Source organism: Emys orbicularis, chromosome 13 (assembly GCF_028017835.1).
Source record: "Emys orbicularis isolate rEmyOrb1 chromosome 13, rEmyOrb1.hap1, whole genome shotgun sequence".
Taxonomy (NCBI): domain Eukaryota; kingdom Metazoa; phylum Chordata; order Testudines; family Emydidae; genus Emys; species Emys orbicularis.
Window position 1 is genome coordinate 25941720 of NC_088695.1, and position 14612 is coordinate 25956331.

The 14612-nt window shown below is 46.5% G+C and overlaps 1 protein-coding gene across 1 annotated transcript in view; it reads right to left on the reverse strand.

Moving 5' to 3' along the window:
- Positions 1–9317: 9317 nt before the first annotated feature.
- The window catches only part of SHISA6 (shisa family member 6), a 399346-nt gene continuing 394051 nt past the window's right edge, over positions 9318–14612 (reverse strand). The window contains exon 6 of the mRNA XM_065415678.1: positions 9318–9871. Coding sequence (XP_065271750.1) covers positions 9318–9871 — 554 coding nt within the window. The remainder of the gene's footprint in view (positions 9872–14612) is intronic.

Consider the following 14612-nt stretch of genomic DNA (forward strand, 5'->3'; position numbering starts at 1 on the left):
GTGGGAGCCAAATTTAAGTGATGACACTTCCACAGCTAGATCGATGTAAGGCAGCTTACGCCAACCTAACCATGTAGTGTAGACACCTGGTGTAGATTCCAGGCCTTAGACGCTTTTGAAAATTTTACCTCCCGCCCTGTCTCTTGTATCCCTGGCCAGTGCTCTGTCCACCAGACAGCCTTCCAACCACTTCTCTGCAAGGCTCCTACAGCCGAATTCAAGCTGTGCTAGTCAGTCAGTTTCACTTGGGCAAACAGACCATGTGCGTTTCTTGCCCTTGACCGGAGGAGCCTGACACTTTGGTTCAGATTCCTGCTGTGAATGGGAGTACGTGTCTACATGAACATTTAGTTTGCAGCAGGCTGGGGTGTAAATCTACCCCATACCAGCCTGCTGTGCACTAATTGTCCTGGTGGATCCTGCTGACATGCCCTAATAGCTCCTCAGTGCTCTTTATCCACTCCCATTTCATAGTGGGGTAGATCCAAGTGCACTAAGGAACTGTTAGTGTGCTTCAGCAAGGTCCACATAGACACTCGGGGCTTGTCTACACTTAAAACGCTGCAGCGGCGCAGCTGTAGCTTCAGTGAAGATGCTACCTGTGCTGATGGGAAGGGTTCTCCCACTGGCATAGGTACTCCACCTCCCTGAGAGGCAGCAGCTAGGTCAACGGGAGAATTCTCCTGCCAACATAGCACTGTCTACACTGGGGGTTAGGTCAGTTAAATGTGTCGCTCAAGGGTGTGGATTATTCACGTCCAAGAATTACATACTTACACGGACCTAAACTCCTAGTGTGGACCAAGCCTCTGTGCATGGCAGGTTGGTGCAGGGTAAATCTACACCCCAGCTTGCCTTGAACTAAATTTTCATGTAGACAAGCCCTTATGAATTAAAAATTTGTTTCCATGGCTTTTCTCTAATATTCACTTGAAATTCTCTGTTTCTGTGAACATTCTATTTGCAGAGAATGACTACAAACATGTCACAAAGGCCGCCAAAGCAAATTTGACTAAAACCACAAACGAATATTTGTGGAATTTTGTGTGTGCGCGCACATGTTATATGCAAAGTTCTACTAATAACCTAGTGAAGAATACAAGAGGTGTAGAATTTCTGTAACAGTTGTGATGGACTCAGACCAGAAGGAGATAAGAGTGTGGGGGAAGGCAGGTGTATCAGCCTCAGGATGAGCAGGTACCTGTTCCCTGGATAGCCAAACAGGGGCTGCTCCAGGCCAATTGGGACACCTGATGCCAATTAACCAGTTAAGGCCATTAGGGTAATGAAGACAGTTGGAACCAATCAAGGTCCCACTCATACTGCTTAAAACCTCTCCTTCCAGTTCCCTCAGGAAAGCCCCAGTGAAAGGAGCTAGAGGAGAGGAAGCATTGCTGAAGCCTGAGGTAAGGGTGAAGCTAGGAAAAGGGGACCACGGGGAAGTGGCCCAAGGAATCAAAGCACCTCCAGTGGCGAAGGGGAAACCACCAACAGTTGCTACCATTAGGGTCCCTGGGCTGGAACCTGGAGTAGAGGGTGGGCCAGGGTGTCTCCCCCCCGCCTCCCTGCTCTACAGAGATCCCCTTGAGAGGGGAAGCAGGCCTTGGTCCAGGCAGGAGGCCGAATTGCACCTACTAGCTCAAGGGAGCAACAGAGACTGTGGGGTATTCCCCCTTTCCACCTCCCATACTGGCCTGTGATGAAAGTTGCTTGATAGGCTGTGACCATTGCCACTACACTGAGAAAGGGAGGTCACATTGAGGGCCTTAGCAAGCTTCTGAGGCCATGAATCTGCCCGGAAGCACGGGACCCACCAATACCGGCTCGGAGCTTTGTCACACAGTTCACTTGCAGTGTACTAGAGCAGGGATGGCCAACCCGAGCCTGAGAAGGAGCGAGAATTTACCAATGTGCATTGGCAAAGAGCCACAGTAACATGTCAGCGGCCCCCCGTCAGCTCCCCAGTGTCTCCCACCCGCCAGCAGCACTGCTGATCAGCACCTAACCCTCCACCCCTGCGCCTCCCGTCCGCTGCGATCATCTGTTTTGTGGTGTGCAGGAGGCTCGGGGGGCGGGGGAGGAGGAAGAGCAAGGGCACGGCAGACTCAGGGGAAGGGGCGGGGGCCTTGGGGGAAGGAGTGGAGCGGGACCTGGGGCAGAGCAGGGAGTTGAGCAGTAAGCACCCTGTAGCACATTGGAAAATTGGTGCCTGTAGCTCCAGTCCCGGAGTTGGCACCTATGCAAAGAGATGCATATTAATCTCTGAAGAGCCGCATGTGATTCCGGAGCCACAGGTTGGCCACCCCTGTACTAGAGTGTTGTGATGAATGGGCAGAGGTAAAACTCTGAATGCAAAGTAGAGCACTCTTTTCTAATACTAAATTAAATAGGACAAATTTAAAAAATAGTCTTATAAATGGTAAATGATTTACTGTTATCTAGGACAGAACTTCTACAGCAAATGGCATGATTTCATACCTCCTTTCTATTTCCTAGCATGATGATGAAAAGCAATAAATAAATACATAAACAATAAAGACTCTCCAGACCTCATAGTATTCATTTTAATAGTTACTATTTAAGCACACCGACGGAAATAGAGATATGCACCTTTCAAACTCTGCTTACAAAGGTTGCAAAAGCTGTCAACAGAATGGCCTTTGATTTCCCCCCAATAGATATAAAAAAGGAAACAATTGATATGTTTAAATTGCTTTATTTTGGAATCCATAAATATTTGTTACTGACAAAAGTGGAAAAATCCTTAAGACTCTAAATTTTACTAAACTGATAATATTTTTGTTTACAGTACATATAGAATGTGCTTTTACTGGTAAGTATAACAACAAGAATAATACAGAGAAAAACAGTCAAATACTGCTCATCTTGAAGCTTATTTAATGGTTAACCAAGAGTCTGTGCAAAGTTACAGATACAAATGTACTTTCTCATCAGGACTACTGTATAATAAACACGGAATCCATAAATTGGGCTAAAGCACAAAAATGTCCACCTACCCCCTCTTAGGAAATATTGTCCCCCAAACTAAAAATATTACAGTAAGAAATGTCTTTCTTGGAGCCAAGAAATTCTCGCTACAAAATTTCTAACCGATTTACGGAATGAAGATTGTAAGAAGCTATTACAAAGCACATGGGCAGAACTTCAGAATGTCATGGCTCTCACATTTCACTGCTGTCGTGAATGGCACCAACAGTGAGAATTTTCACGCATAATGAAGAGCACAAAAGAGACACAAAATGTCATTTCTCTAACTATTGAGATAGTAGATCACTTTCAGATTTACATAAATATATTGGAACAGAATAATCCCATCTCCGTTCTAGCCTACGGGCTTTCAGCGGGTCAAATGTAGATTTTTATTTTTTTTAGCCAGTCAGATTTAGAACTAACAAGGATATCTCAGTTGTAAGCCTAAGCCAGCTAAAGACAGCCTGCTAATTACATCTTTATGATCAGCTTGTGAACATACAACATACAAGTGGCTATTTTCTAAGAAACAGCCGGACACAATTATTGCTAACAACACTTTTTTAATGAAAATATTTAATCCAACTTTTCAAAACTTTCCCATAGTTTTACCTCCCCAGCACATGAAATCTACATGTATTAACCAGCTTTCAGTGTAGTTCCTCCTTCCAGCTCTATAGAATAAATCTGAAACTAAAGCTAAAACGAGCTAGTCCTCTGCTACATAAACTGAAAATGGCTAATCAGTCACAAATTAGAACATATACTTCCATTACAGTTAAATGTTACCCTGTTTCATGAAGCTTTGTTTGTTACGAAGAACTTTTCCCAACTGCTGGGAATTCTCCCCCTTTTCCCTGGGATGATTCTGCTTGTATAGAGTCAGCGCCCAAATCCCATCATGTTGCACATTTCGGATGTGGATTGTTTTGATATAATACCATATATCTGCAGCTGCGAAGCCTAGCTTCATGGGCCTGTCATTGCATGTGGTCAGGAATGCAGAGCAGTAAGTAGAAATTAACTCTGGGCAAGGAAAGGACATCTTGTATCTCGGTAACCATTTCCCACCTCACGCTTCTCCACATCCCTGAATCAGAGTGTCGTTTAAAAAAGGAACATCAAAACATTGGAAAATATTGTCATTTTTCATTAAAGCACAATTTGATGCCTTTAAAACATATCTGATAACATTTCCATCAGCTCTGATGAAGTTTTTATGTGATATGTGGTTCCTTAAAAATAGTTTCCATATTTCAAAGACTGTGTCTATAGATCACAGGAGATAAGATTGCTACAGGGTCAGTCTGAATTCCAGGGTTCCCCAATGAACCCACTGTTGTATAACACTGCCTGGGGCAAGCAAAGTCAATACCAGCTTGTAGGAAATGCTATAAACCAAGGACATATGGTGCTGGATCTTCCCCTTCTCTCCTCCCCACGTGTATTTTGGGAACTTGGCACTGCTTATGGCCACCCATAAGCTAGGACAGAAAATCATAGAATTGGAAGGGACCTCAGGAGATCATCTAGTCCAACCCGCTGCTCAAAGCAGGACTAATCCCCAGACAGATTTTTACCCCAGTTCCCTAAATGGCCCTCTCAAGGATTGAACTCACAACCCTGGGTTTAGCAGGCCAATGCTCAAACCACTGAGCTGCTCAAACCACTGAGCTAGCCCACCCCCTGAAGAGTCATTGTAAGCCAGATCTACTGTACTGAGGAATCTGGACTACGCGGTGCTTTTCTCCTGAGGAGAGGGTCATAAGGTGGCTCAGACCTGGGCAGGATGAAGCAAGGAAGTTGAAGGATGTGTGAGAACTGCCATGGGGACTGCAGCTGGCTAGAGAGACAATGGACAGGTTACAGGAAGGAGAGAAGTAAACCAGCGGGTTATTCTGTGAAGCTGCCCCAACCAGCGCACTCTCCTTCTGAATAGGGTGACCATATGTGGACTCTTGGCAGTCCAGACACAGTAATGTAGCACATGATCTTCCAACCAACAAATGACAATGCTAGTACTAATTATAATACTTTGCTCTTCTGCGGTGTACTCGGCAGCTCTCAATGCACTTTATAGATATTAGTGAATTAACCCCACCACACCCCCGTATTATTATTATTCTCCTTTGGCTAAAGGGGAGCTGAACAAAGCACGGGGAGGTCACCCTGCCAGTCACTGGCAAAGCTGGGACTAGTCCTCCAGCATCATCATGACTCCCAGCCCCAGGCCATGCATCCTCTGAGTGACAAGCCCTCAGAAAGAGGAACAAGGAGGAACTCAATCCAATCAAACACAGTGGCTTGTGCTGAACATTGCTGTGCCAGTTACCTGCCTATCATGCCACACAAGCCAAGTCCCACAACAGAGCGGTGTCCAGAAGAGAGATGCAGCATCCAGTGCAAGAAGCATTCTCAAGAGAAACTGCCAAACCTCGCTTTGATGGCGACTGCTTCCCTGAAGAGGGTGTGCATTGAAGGGTCTATTGATTGCTCCTGTGGGATACATCAGCTTCACCCAGCTGCATGGGTGAAAGAGACAGGGAGAGAGGGGCCAGAATTTCTTTGGAAGATTATTGCCCAAGTAGGACAGGCTGGCAGAGGGCCTGCAACCTTTGTGAAACAGGACAGGTGAAGCTCTGCAATCAAATGGCCTGGAGCACAACACAGCATCTGCGCAGAGTACTTAGGAAAAGAGGTTTGGTAGCTACACTTACTCCAGTAGCTCCTTAACTCATGAACTGAAAATGGAAGCAAAGAATGGAGTTTGTGGGAAAAGAGCCATCCCAGAGAGCTGTGCTTGGCCATAGAAGAAGAGAGATGAGTGTCCTAACCCTGTGCCTGAGCATCCCAAACTGAGCCCTGCTCTTCCCCCAAGACTGCTGGAAACTGGGCCTGTATCTCTTCTCACACTCTGTTCACAGTGGAATGGCTCTTGGTTTACACTGGAGTGAGAAGGGAATCAGGGTGTGATGTCCTGGGTCTTGAACCAAATCCTGGGATTTCCCAGACAGCTGCTGTATCCTGGCTTCTACCCAATGTCTGCCAAAACCTGGTGGGCAAAGAAGCTAGTACGACTATATAGCCTCAGCCAAGGCACTACCATGGGCACCCTGACTGGTGGATTGCCCAGCTCCACTGATTGGGCCAACCATGCTATTTAAGGCAGGAGGAGGAACAGGAAGTTTGTCTGAGCAGCAAGGCGATTTCCTGTTGTGGCTGCATTGGCCCCTACTTGTGCCTCCCTCTTGCACCCAACCCTATTCCTGCTCCGCTCCTGCCTCATGGCCGCCTTCACTCCCATTCCCACCGTGGTCCTGCTCTGTGCTTGATCCTTGCCTCTCCTCCAGTTCCTACCCTTGTGCCTCACCTCCAATCATCAGTTAACTGTCTTGGCTCCTTCCCTGGCCTCTGACTTCTGACTGGCTTGACCCTTGGCTCTGGCATTTGGAATCTGACCTTGGCTCTGAGCCTCAGCTTCAATCCCTGGCTCTGGTAACTGGCCATTGACTCTGGTGCTGACTCTTGTCTCATTTCCCCAACCTGGATACCTGCTCCACTCACTAGTCCTGACTCCTGCTCTGACTACTAGGCCAGACCGCCTACATCCTGGTCCATAACGCAGAGCTCCACAGACTCTGCGATCAGCGTCTCCCTATCAAAGATGGCGGCAGCTGCAAACAGCTCCATTCTGTTCGGAATTAGCCCCAGCCCTCAAGACGTGGGGAATCTGGGTGAAGGCTCAGGGGCTTGGCTTCTTTCTGAGAAGCGTCCACATCTGAAGGGCTGGGACTGGGCTGAGGAGCTGGGAGTGGAACGTCAGTGGAGCGAAAGGAGTCAGGAGCTGCTCAGAGAGGCTGTTCCTCTGTCCCCTGTGGGGGCCATGGCAGAACGCTATACAAGCAGGGAGAGGATTCATTCTGATCATACGGCCCAGAGAGGTTTTAGCCCTGAGGGAACATAATACCGGCACCTAGACCAGGGTGACCCTCTTTTGTTCCATCCCAGCACAGTTTCTGTCAAACAAAGCCCTGTACTCCTCGTAGCTTGACTCCCTTCCCAACGTACTGAGCCCCGGGACCTAGAGACTGGGTCAAGCACAGCCCAGAACGGGGCCCTTGAGCACTGCAGCATGATGAGTGTCAAATGGGAACAGGTTCCTCACTAGGGTCTGCCTTTAACAGCCTACCCCAGGAGAACACCTTCCCACTGCCAGCCTGGCACCATGGGACCCAGAGTGCCTCAGAATTAGCCTGGGCCTGGGACTGGAGCCCAGACAGAGCCAGGGAGCATCTCACACTACACGCCCTGCTCTGCAGGGTGGGAGCCAAAGCAGTGTTAGGAGGGGTGAGATAAGTGTGGGGGGGAGAGGAAGGGGCTTGCTAAGGGGAGTGGGAGAGGGGCCAGTTACAGGGTATTTGGGGGAGGGGCAGAGAAAGGAGCTAGTTAAAGTGAGTAGGAAAGGGGCCATTTAAGGAGAGTGTGGGGGAGGGGCAAAGACAGCTAGTTATAGGATATAAGCAGGAGGGGCCATTTATGGGATACGAGGGGGAAGGGGCATTTATGGGGTATGAGGGTTATGAGGAGCAGCAGCAGTTACTGGGTATGTGGGGCTAGTTAAAGTGACAGGGTCTGTGGGGGAGAGGCAGAGAGGGGCCATTTAAGGGGAGTGTGGGGGAGGGGCAAAGACAGCTAGTTACAGGGTAAGAGAGGAGGGGCCATTTATGGGATATGATGGGAGGGGCAGTTAGTGAGTATGTGGGGGAGAGACAGAGAGATGGGCCAGTTAAATTAGCAATTATTAAGACGTGTATTTAAAATCTGAAGTCATTCATGATCTTATCCAGACAGGGGGCTCCATTCTGCCAGTTGGGAAAACATGTGCTCATGTGATGGGAACTGAATGTGTGACATATTGAGCAACTGTTGAAGGGTCATTAACATGGCCACAGACTTGGTCTGGGATGCTGACCTGCCTTTTGAAAGCTCTGAGATTCTTCCCAGTGCACAGAGGTATGTCCTAGTTTGAATTAATTCTACAGAATGTAAATACAGACTGAAATACAAAACACCTCACAACTTTTGGACCCATGAGTCTATTTTTGAAAGAATTTACAAATACTCTGTATCTAATTAGTATTATACATCAGATATACAACATGCCCATTTAGTATAATTATGTTGGATATATAATTTATGCACATGAAATGTAACTGTCTGCTCATACGACGATTGGAAAATATCCATCTAGTTTTGGGTTAATAGACAAACTTTTCTGTCTGTCTCTGTTCAAACAGATTTAGCAGAGGGTTTTCCATTCCTCTGAAATGGTGAGTCCTCAGTTGTCACTGAGAGGAATAATTAGGCTCAGAAACAGAGCTGAGGAATTGGACTGGGATGAGATGTTAATAGGATGGTGAAATCGTGGCTCCACTGAAGTCAATGGGAGTTTTACTATTTCAACAGAGCCAGTGTTTCACCCAAAGTGCTTTTTAGCAATGTAATGATGGGTGAGTTTTGGTGCCTCCGGCATCATGTTGGCAAGAAGCTGAAGCAATGAAATCCCACCCCTGTTTTCTATTTACAGACTGCAGAAATTAGGATGAGTGCAGAAAGGGCCTAACGAGCATTTCAGCATAATTGTGCTTATTGACATGTCAACCCCACTACTTCCTACACTGAGAGAGCAGGCGATTTGTAGGCACTATTATATTTCTGTTTTATGAGTATATTTAATATAAACAAGACTTCATTTATCAGCTAGGCTAATTGTGTCACTAGAACTGACAGTCCCCTAGTAAGCTTTGACTTTTAAATTAGAAAGAACAACAGCTACCTGGGGGACATCCTAGCATCTAACGCTTGACTGTGACTATTAGCAGCCAAGAGCAATATAAGTAGTCACTGAAAAATTCAGTACTGGCCAAAAGGGCTGGTGTGAGAGATGGTGACAGGGCCCCACCCTGCCAGGCTAGGATGCTGCAAACCTACTGTGGGCTCTGTGAGACTTGGAGCAATTGAAGTTTAAAAGTCCTAAATTCATAAAAACGAATGAGTTACAGCAGATAAGCCCTTGGAAGGTGCCACCTACTGCTATGGCTTTCTTTGACAGAAACTGGCGCATGTTGGGGATTCTCTCCAATTGCCCGTTTTTTCTTCTTATGTCAACAACATGAGAATGGTTTTAAAAACAATGCAGATGTGACTGTCAGAAAAGTTTTTTCAGACACTCAGTTAGAGGTTATCTTGGCCTGTAAGGCCACTGCAGTTTGGGGTGCTGGGGTCACACCAGTCCTTACTGATTATCTACAATGCACCGTGTCATATCAAACAGTCACCTCTGTTTTGCTCGCTGTGCGGTAATGGTGGTGGTGTCCTGGGATATAATGCAGTTGTTCCACTGTGTTGTGCCGTCGGGAGGCGAATGCTTGGCGCTTGGCGGAAGTTTGGTTCATACATAAGGTATTGTACAAGTTATTTGAGGCACTGGGATGGGAGTGCATCTTTGTCATCCTGTAGCGATCCAAGACAGGCGTAGAAACAAAGACGTCTGTGTGTGACAATGCGCGCGACATGGACTGGTCTGCAAAACCCGTGCGCTCCGGGGAGAGCAGGGGGTCTTGGGAATGGAGGCGCTCTGCGGACAAAAGCTGTTCATCAGAGAGGATCCGTTCATAGGACATGCTGAACTCCTCGGGCATGACCCTCTCAGGGGACAGCACCCTGTCCTGGGACATAGCCCGTATGGGTCGGCGGGGCCGTTCTCTGTGGTTGGTCTGTTTCTGAGACATTTGGATGACATTGAGAGGGAGGGTCCCTCGTGCTGCCAGATCAGGAAGGTGTCTCCTCTTCATGTAATATTCATCAGCTTCTTTGTCAGCTGGGAGGGGAAAAGAAAGGGAAACAGTGTTAGGAGCAGCTGAGGGTGTGGTCACAGGAGGGAGAGCAGGGATGGTGTGCAGAGAACAGCGCTCTGGAACAAGGCCTCCTGGTGCACTGGATAATGTCTGAAGCAGCACAAACATGGAGACCCATCAGGCCTTTCACCTTATCCTTCAGAGGTTTAGGCATTGCCAGAGGCAGCCATAGCACTGTGCTATCAATCATGGAACTCAAAGGTCTATTTGCACTGTGTGAATATGTATATATTACACATGGACACAGTGTACATCACGTGTATGCACACACAGCCATACAGGTACAGTGGGGATATCAGTTCGTACATGAGTGACTGTGTGCTATATCGCAATTGTAACATGTCACACAATGAACCCCATGTACTGAGTCCATGTCACAATATTGTGTGATTTGTAGTATTACCAGGTCACTGAGAATTCGAGATGGTTGGAAAACAAAATGTCCAGTCTGTGGGAAATTCTGACATTTAGAAATTTCCTTTTGTCCCAAATTGGAACAAAAAGCTGAAATTTCCAAATTTAGCGTGAAACAAAAATAACAAAAAATGTGTTTCAGAAACATTGAAGCATCCTTATAAAAACATTTCATTTCGAAGGTCGAGATGTTTCCTTTCAACGATATCATTCTGACTTTTATATTATATTATATTATATTATATTATATTATATTATATATTATATTATATTATATTATATTATAAAGTGATTTTGTTGTTTGTCAGTGACTGGCCATGAATGTCCCATGGATGTTGGTTTCAATCAGAGTCGCTCTCTCTGTATTTTTTCAAAAAAAACTTTTTTGTTTTGTTTTGTAAATTCAGCTGTGAACTCGTTCTGAGGGGCGTGGGGTGCTCCTGTGGGACACTGTATTTTCTGTTTGGTGTTTAGTTTCCTAAGGGCACTGGATATCAGTGCAGAAATATGAGGTCCATCCCAAAGTCTCTGAGAAGCTCAGGGAAACAGAGGCTGACATACAAACCATTCAGCTCTGTGCGGTGCCGTTTGTTCCATGAAAAGTGAACTGGTCTGCCTGTCATTCTTCTGTTTTAGATGCTCTGTTACATAAATGGGGACTCAGCACATCCCCCCTTTTTGTTGGATTTTAAGCCACATAAGTCTTGGAGTGGAGGTACATTGGCCTTGAGATGTCTGTCTGACTCATTGGTACCACCACAGTACCTGACCCTGAGCAGGTAGAACAACCTGCCAAAATTAGGTTACAGCCTGAAGAAACAACCCCACAATTATTCCAAGGAAGCAGTTTCTGTGGCACCTTCTGGATCTTACCTTTGCCCTAATCCTGGGGAAATATGACCACCTGTTTAGAGCTGTGCAGTGACTTTGGCCCTTGAACACTGGCCTGCTTGCATACTGCCATGGTGACCTTAAGTTAATATTGACACCTCTGTGATGATACGTAAGGGATCATCTAGTCTTATTGCACACTGTGCCCTCTCAAAGCTAACAGCAGAATTCAATGTAAGTCTTGTGTCATTGGGCTGGGGGACTGTTTAATGGCCAGGATTAAGGGTCAGTAAATTGCCTCCTCTGCATTCCTTTCACTGCAAGGCTTTCAGTGACTGCTCACAGCGTGTCCAGAAACACCCAACACAACCAGGCCGGGGGGTCCCAACACCCCAGGACTTGTCAGTAGTCTTCACCCCAGAATGAAACACATACAGCACCCCTGACATGCAGTCACCTCTGCCGTGGAGGGCAGCACTCCACTAGCTCTCAGCATGCTGCAAAAGTGTGTGTGGTGGTGGCTGTGTCCACAGACATTGAGGCTAATGCCTGTGCAATATTTGTCCATGCAGAACAGACAGGTTCATCAAAATGAACCTCTCCTGCAACTGCATGGGATAGCAAGGGCTGAGAAGTGCGTGCAGGAATATCGGTCCTTTGCTGTTTCCCTTTCCCTAGCTTCCTTGGATGGCACAAGCTTGTCAGTGAATTGCTTTGTGAAGGCTGCACACCTGAGAATATGTTAAGGACAATGCAAAACACTGGTTTCTCCAGCCTCTTATTCTCACTCAGGCTGAACGAGAGCATATTAAAGAGAACAGTAGGGGTGGGGGAAGAAAAGCTTCAGCTCGTGGAAGCCTCTTTTCGTGTTCAGATGATTGAAAGAGCAAAACTGCTCACAGGCCAGTCGAAGCAGTCTCAAGGTAAGCAAAGCAAGTGGGGCACAACATAGATGCCGTTATAAAATAAATTTGTTAGTCTCTAAGGTGCCACAAGTACTCCTGTTCTTTTTGCGGATACAGACTAACATGGCTGCTACTCTGAAACCTGTCATAGATGCCTTTGAATCTATCCTGGCTAAGGGGGCAATTACACAGAAACACAACCCAAATGCTCCCTCTCTGTCTGATACAGCCACAAAAATGTAAGGCTGAAATGCCCTCGTGGAAGAGATATGAAGTCAGCTGGAAAAATATCGCAGCAATGCCAGAAGATATGGCCCCTGAAGTGTCTACAGGATGGAAGAAACAAGGAGAGCTCGACAGAGAAGTCCGGCTGATTCTCCCCACCAGATAGTCTATTTCCTTAGAGAATACCAGCACTCCCACTTGGCCCACCTGCCTGATTGTGGCCAGTGTCAGCAGAAGCCCACTAGACACAAGAACAGTTAAACATTCCTGGTGCTGCTGGTCAGTGCTAAAAACCTAGGCCGTGGCCAATGGGATGTCAGCAGTCTCTTAGTAAGTTAACCATTAGGGGGAGGGATAGCTCAGTGGTTTGAGTATTGGCCTGCTAAACCCAGGATTGTGAGCTCAATCCTTGAGGGGGTCATTTAGGTATCTGGGTCAAAAATCTGTCTGGGGATTGGTCCTGCTTTGAGCAGGGGGTTGAACTAGATGACCTCCTGAGGTCCCTTCCAACCCTGCTATTCTATTATTTCTATGAACAGCAGCTTGAGACCATGGGCCAAAGCCTGATATGAGACTTAAGCAGTGCCTGGGCCAGTCTTCTGTACAGGAGTGAATGTCACTGAGTTATCACTAACACTGGCTTGGCTTCCACTCTGTCCTGACCCACATTCTCAGTACCATGGGTGGGAAAGCCTCTGATTTCTAGTTTGCCTATATTGCACCATGCTCCTGGGTGTGTTGTCAGCTGCAGGGATTGAATCTAGGGCCTCTGAATCTCCAAGCATGAGCCACTATTACCTGATCTACAGAGCCCAAGACCACAGCAACCTCATCCTCCTTTATATGTGGCCCAGCCGCTAGATGGGGACAGAGCACCACATGGATAGGGTCTGGGTTACACCTACATTTCTGTCTCTATCATCTTGTTCTGTATTTGCAGGATTTTGTTCTAGAGAGTACTTTGGGAGACATTTTGTGTCTCTTCCACTAAACTATTATTTGAAAAAAGCAACTGTTGCAAGAGTGTTTTAGTGGAGTTCAGCTTGTGACACTGCACCCCATACTCATCACAGTGATATTATTATATGATTATGACATAATTCTGATGTATTATATGCAAGATAGGTCATGTAAGATATCATTGAAAAGGTTATGATTTACTGAATATGATTATCCTATTTGTATGCATGTATCATTTTTGTATCTGAAGCTAGGAATATTGATTATATATCTGTATGACAAATGTGTTTACACCTGGGGAATGCCCATTAGGCAGAATGCACTAGATGACTGGGTGGGAAAGGCTAGTAGAGGAAACAATAGGCCTTAGAAGAAGTTTATCTCCCACCGGGAAGATGGAGGGTGGGGTTGTGGGGTGGGGAGAGCAACCTGAGGATCCTACAAACAGCCTCTGACTCATGGTTGCTGTGGCACTACAGGGACATGTAATCAGGTCACCTGGTACTGGACTCCATCTTGGAATACCAGTGTTTTTCCACTGACTGGCATGGGAGCCAAGCTTTGAGACAAAGGGTTCCTGCCATCTGCAAAAGCTATTTAAGGCAGGGGAGTGACATCATCTTGGTTCTTCACTGACTCCCTGCCCCAAAAAGACTCTGGGAATCACCTGTGGAACAAGGACTGAACTGCAGGGAAGTGCTGGACCCAGGCTAAAGGGATTTTTAGCCTGTGAAAGGAACACCTGGGGTTTTTAAGCTGTAAGCAAGTGCAGTTGGCCCCTTAAGAATCACTGCAGCCTGCTTGAATCATCATTTAGGGTGAGGATTTGGTACTCATATCCAATCTCTTTAGTATATTAAGCTTAGTTTGTATGTTTTGTTTGTTTACTAGGTAATCTGCTTTGATCTGTTTACTGTTCCTTATAATCACTTAAAATCTATATTTTGTTGTTAATAAACTTATTTTTGCTTTGTCTAAAACCAGTGTGTGGGAAACATAACTTGGGGCAGAAAGCAGTTACATATCTTTCTCCATATTGAGGGTGGGGGCAAACTTCATGAGCTTACGCTGTATAGATCTCTGTGCAGCACGAGATGGTATAATTTTGGGTTTATACTCCAGAGGGGGGATGTGCACTTGAGTAGCTGGGCAGTTCCTTAGCTGTAGCCTCCCCATGCAGCGCTGATCGCAGCTCTGTATGTACTGCAGCTGGGTGTGTACCTATCTGTATGTGTGCTGGTCACAGAAGTACAATGTAAAGGGAGCCCAGGCTGGTGGGTCAGGGGGGCTCAGTGGTACCCCAATTCCAGGTGGCACCCCGGTGGGAGATAAACTTCTTCTAAGGCCTATTGTTTCTCTAATGACCCTC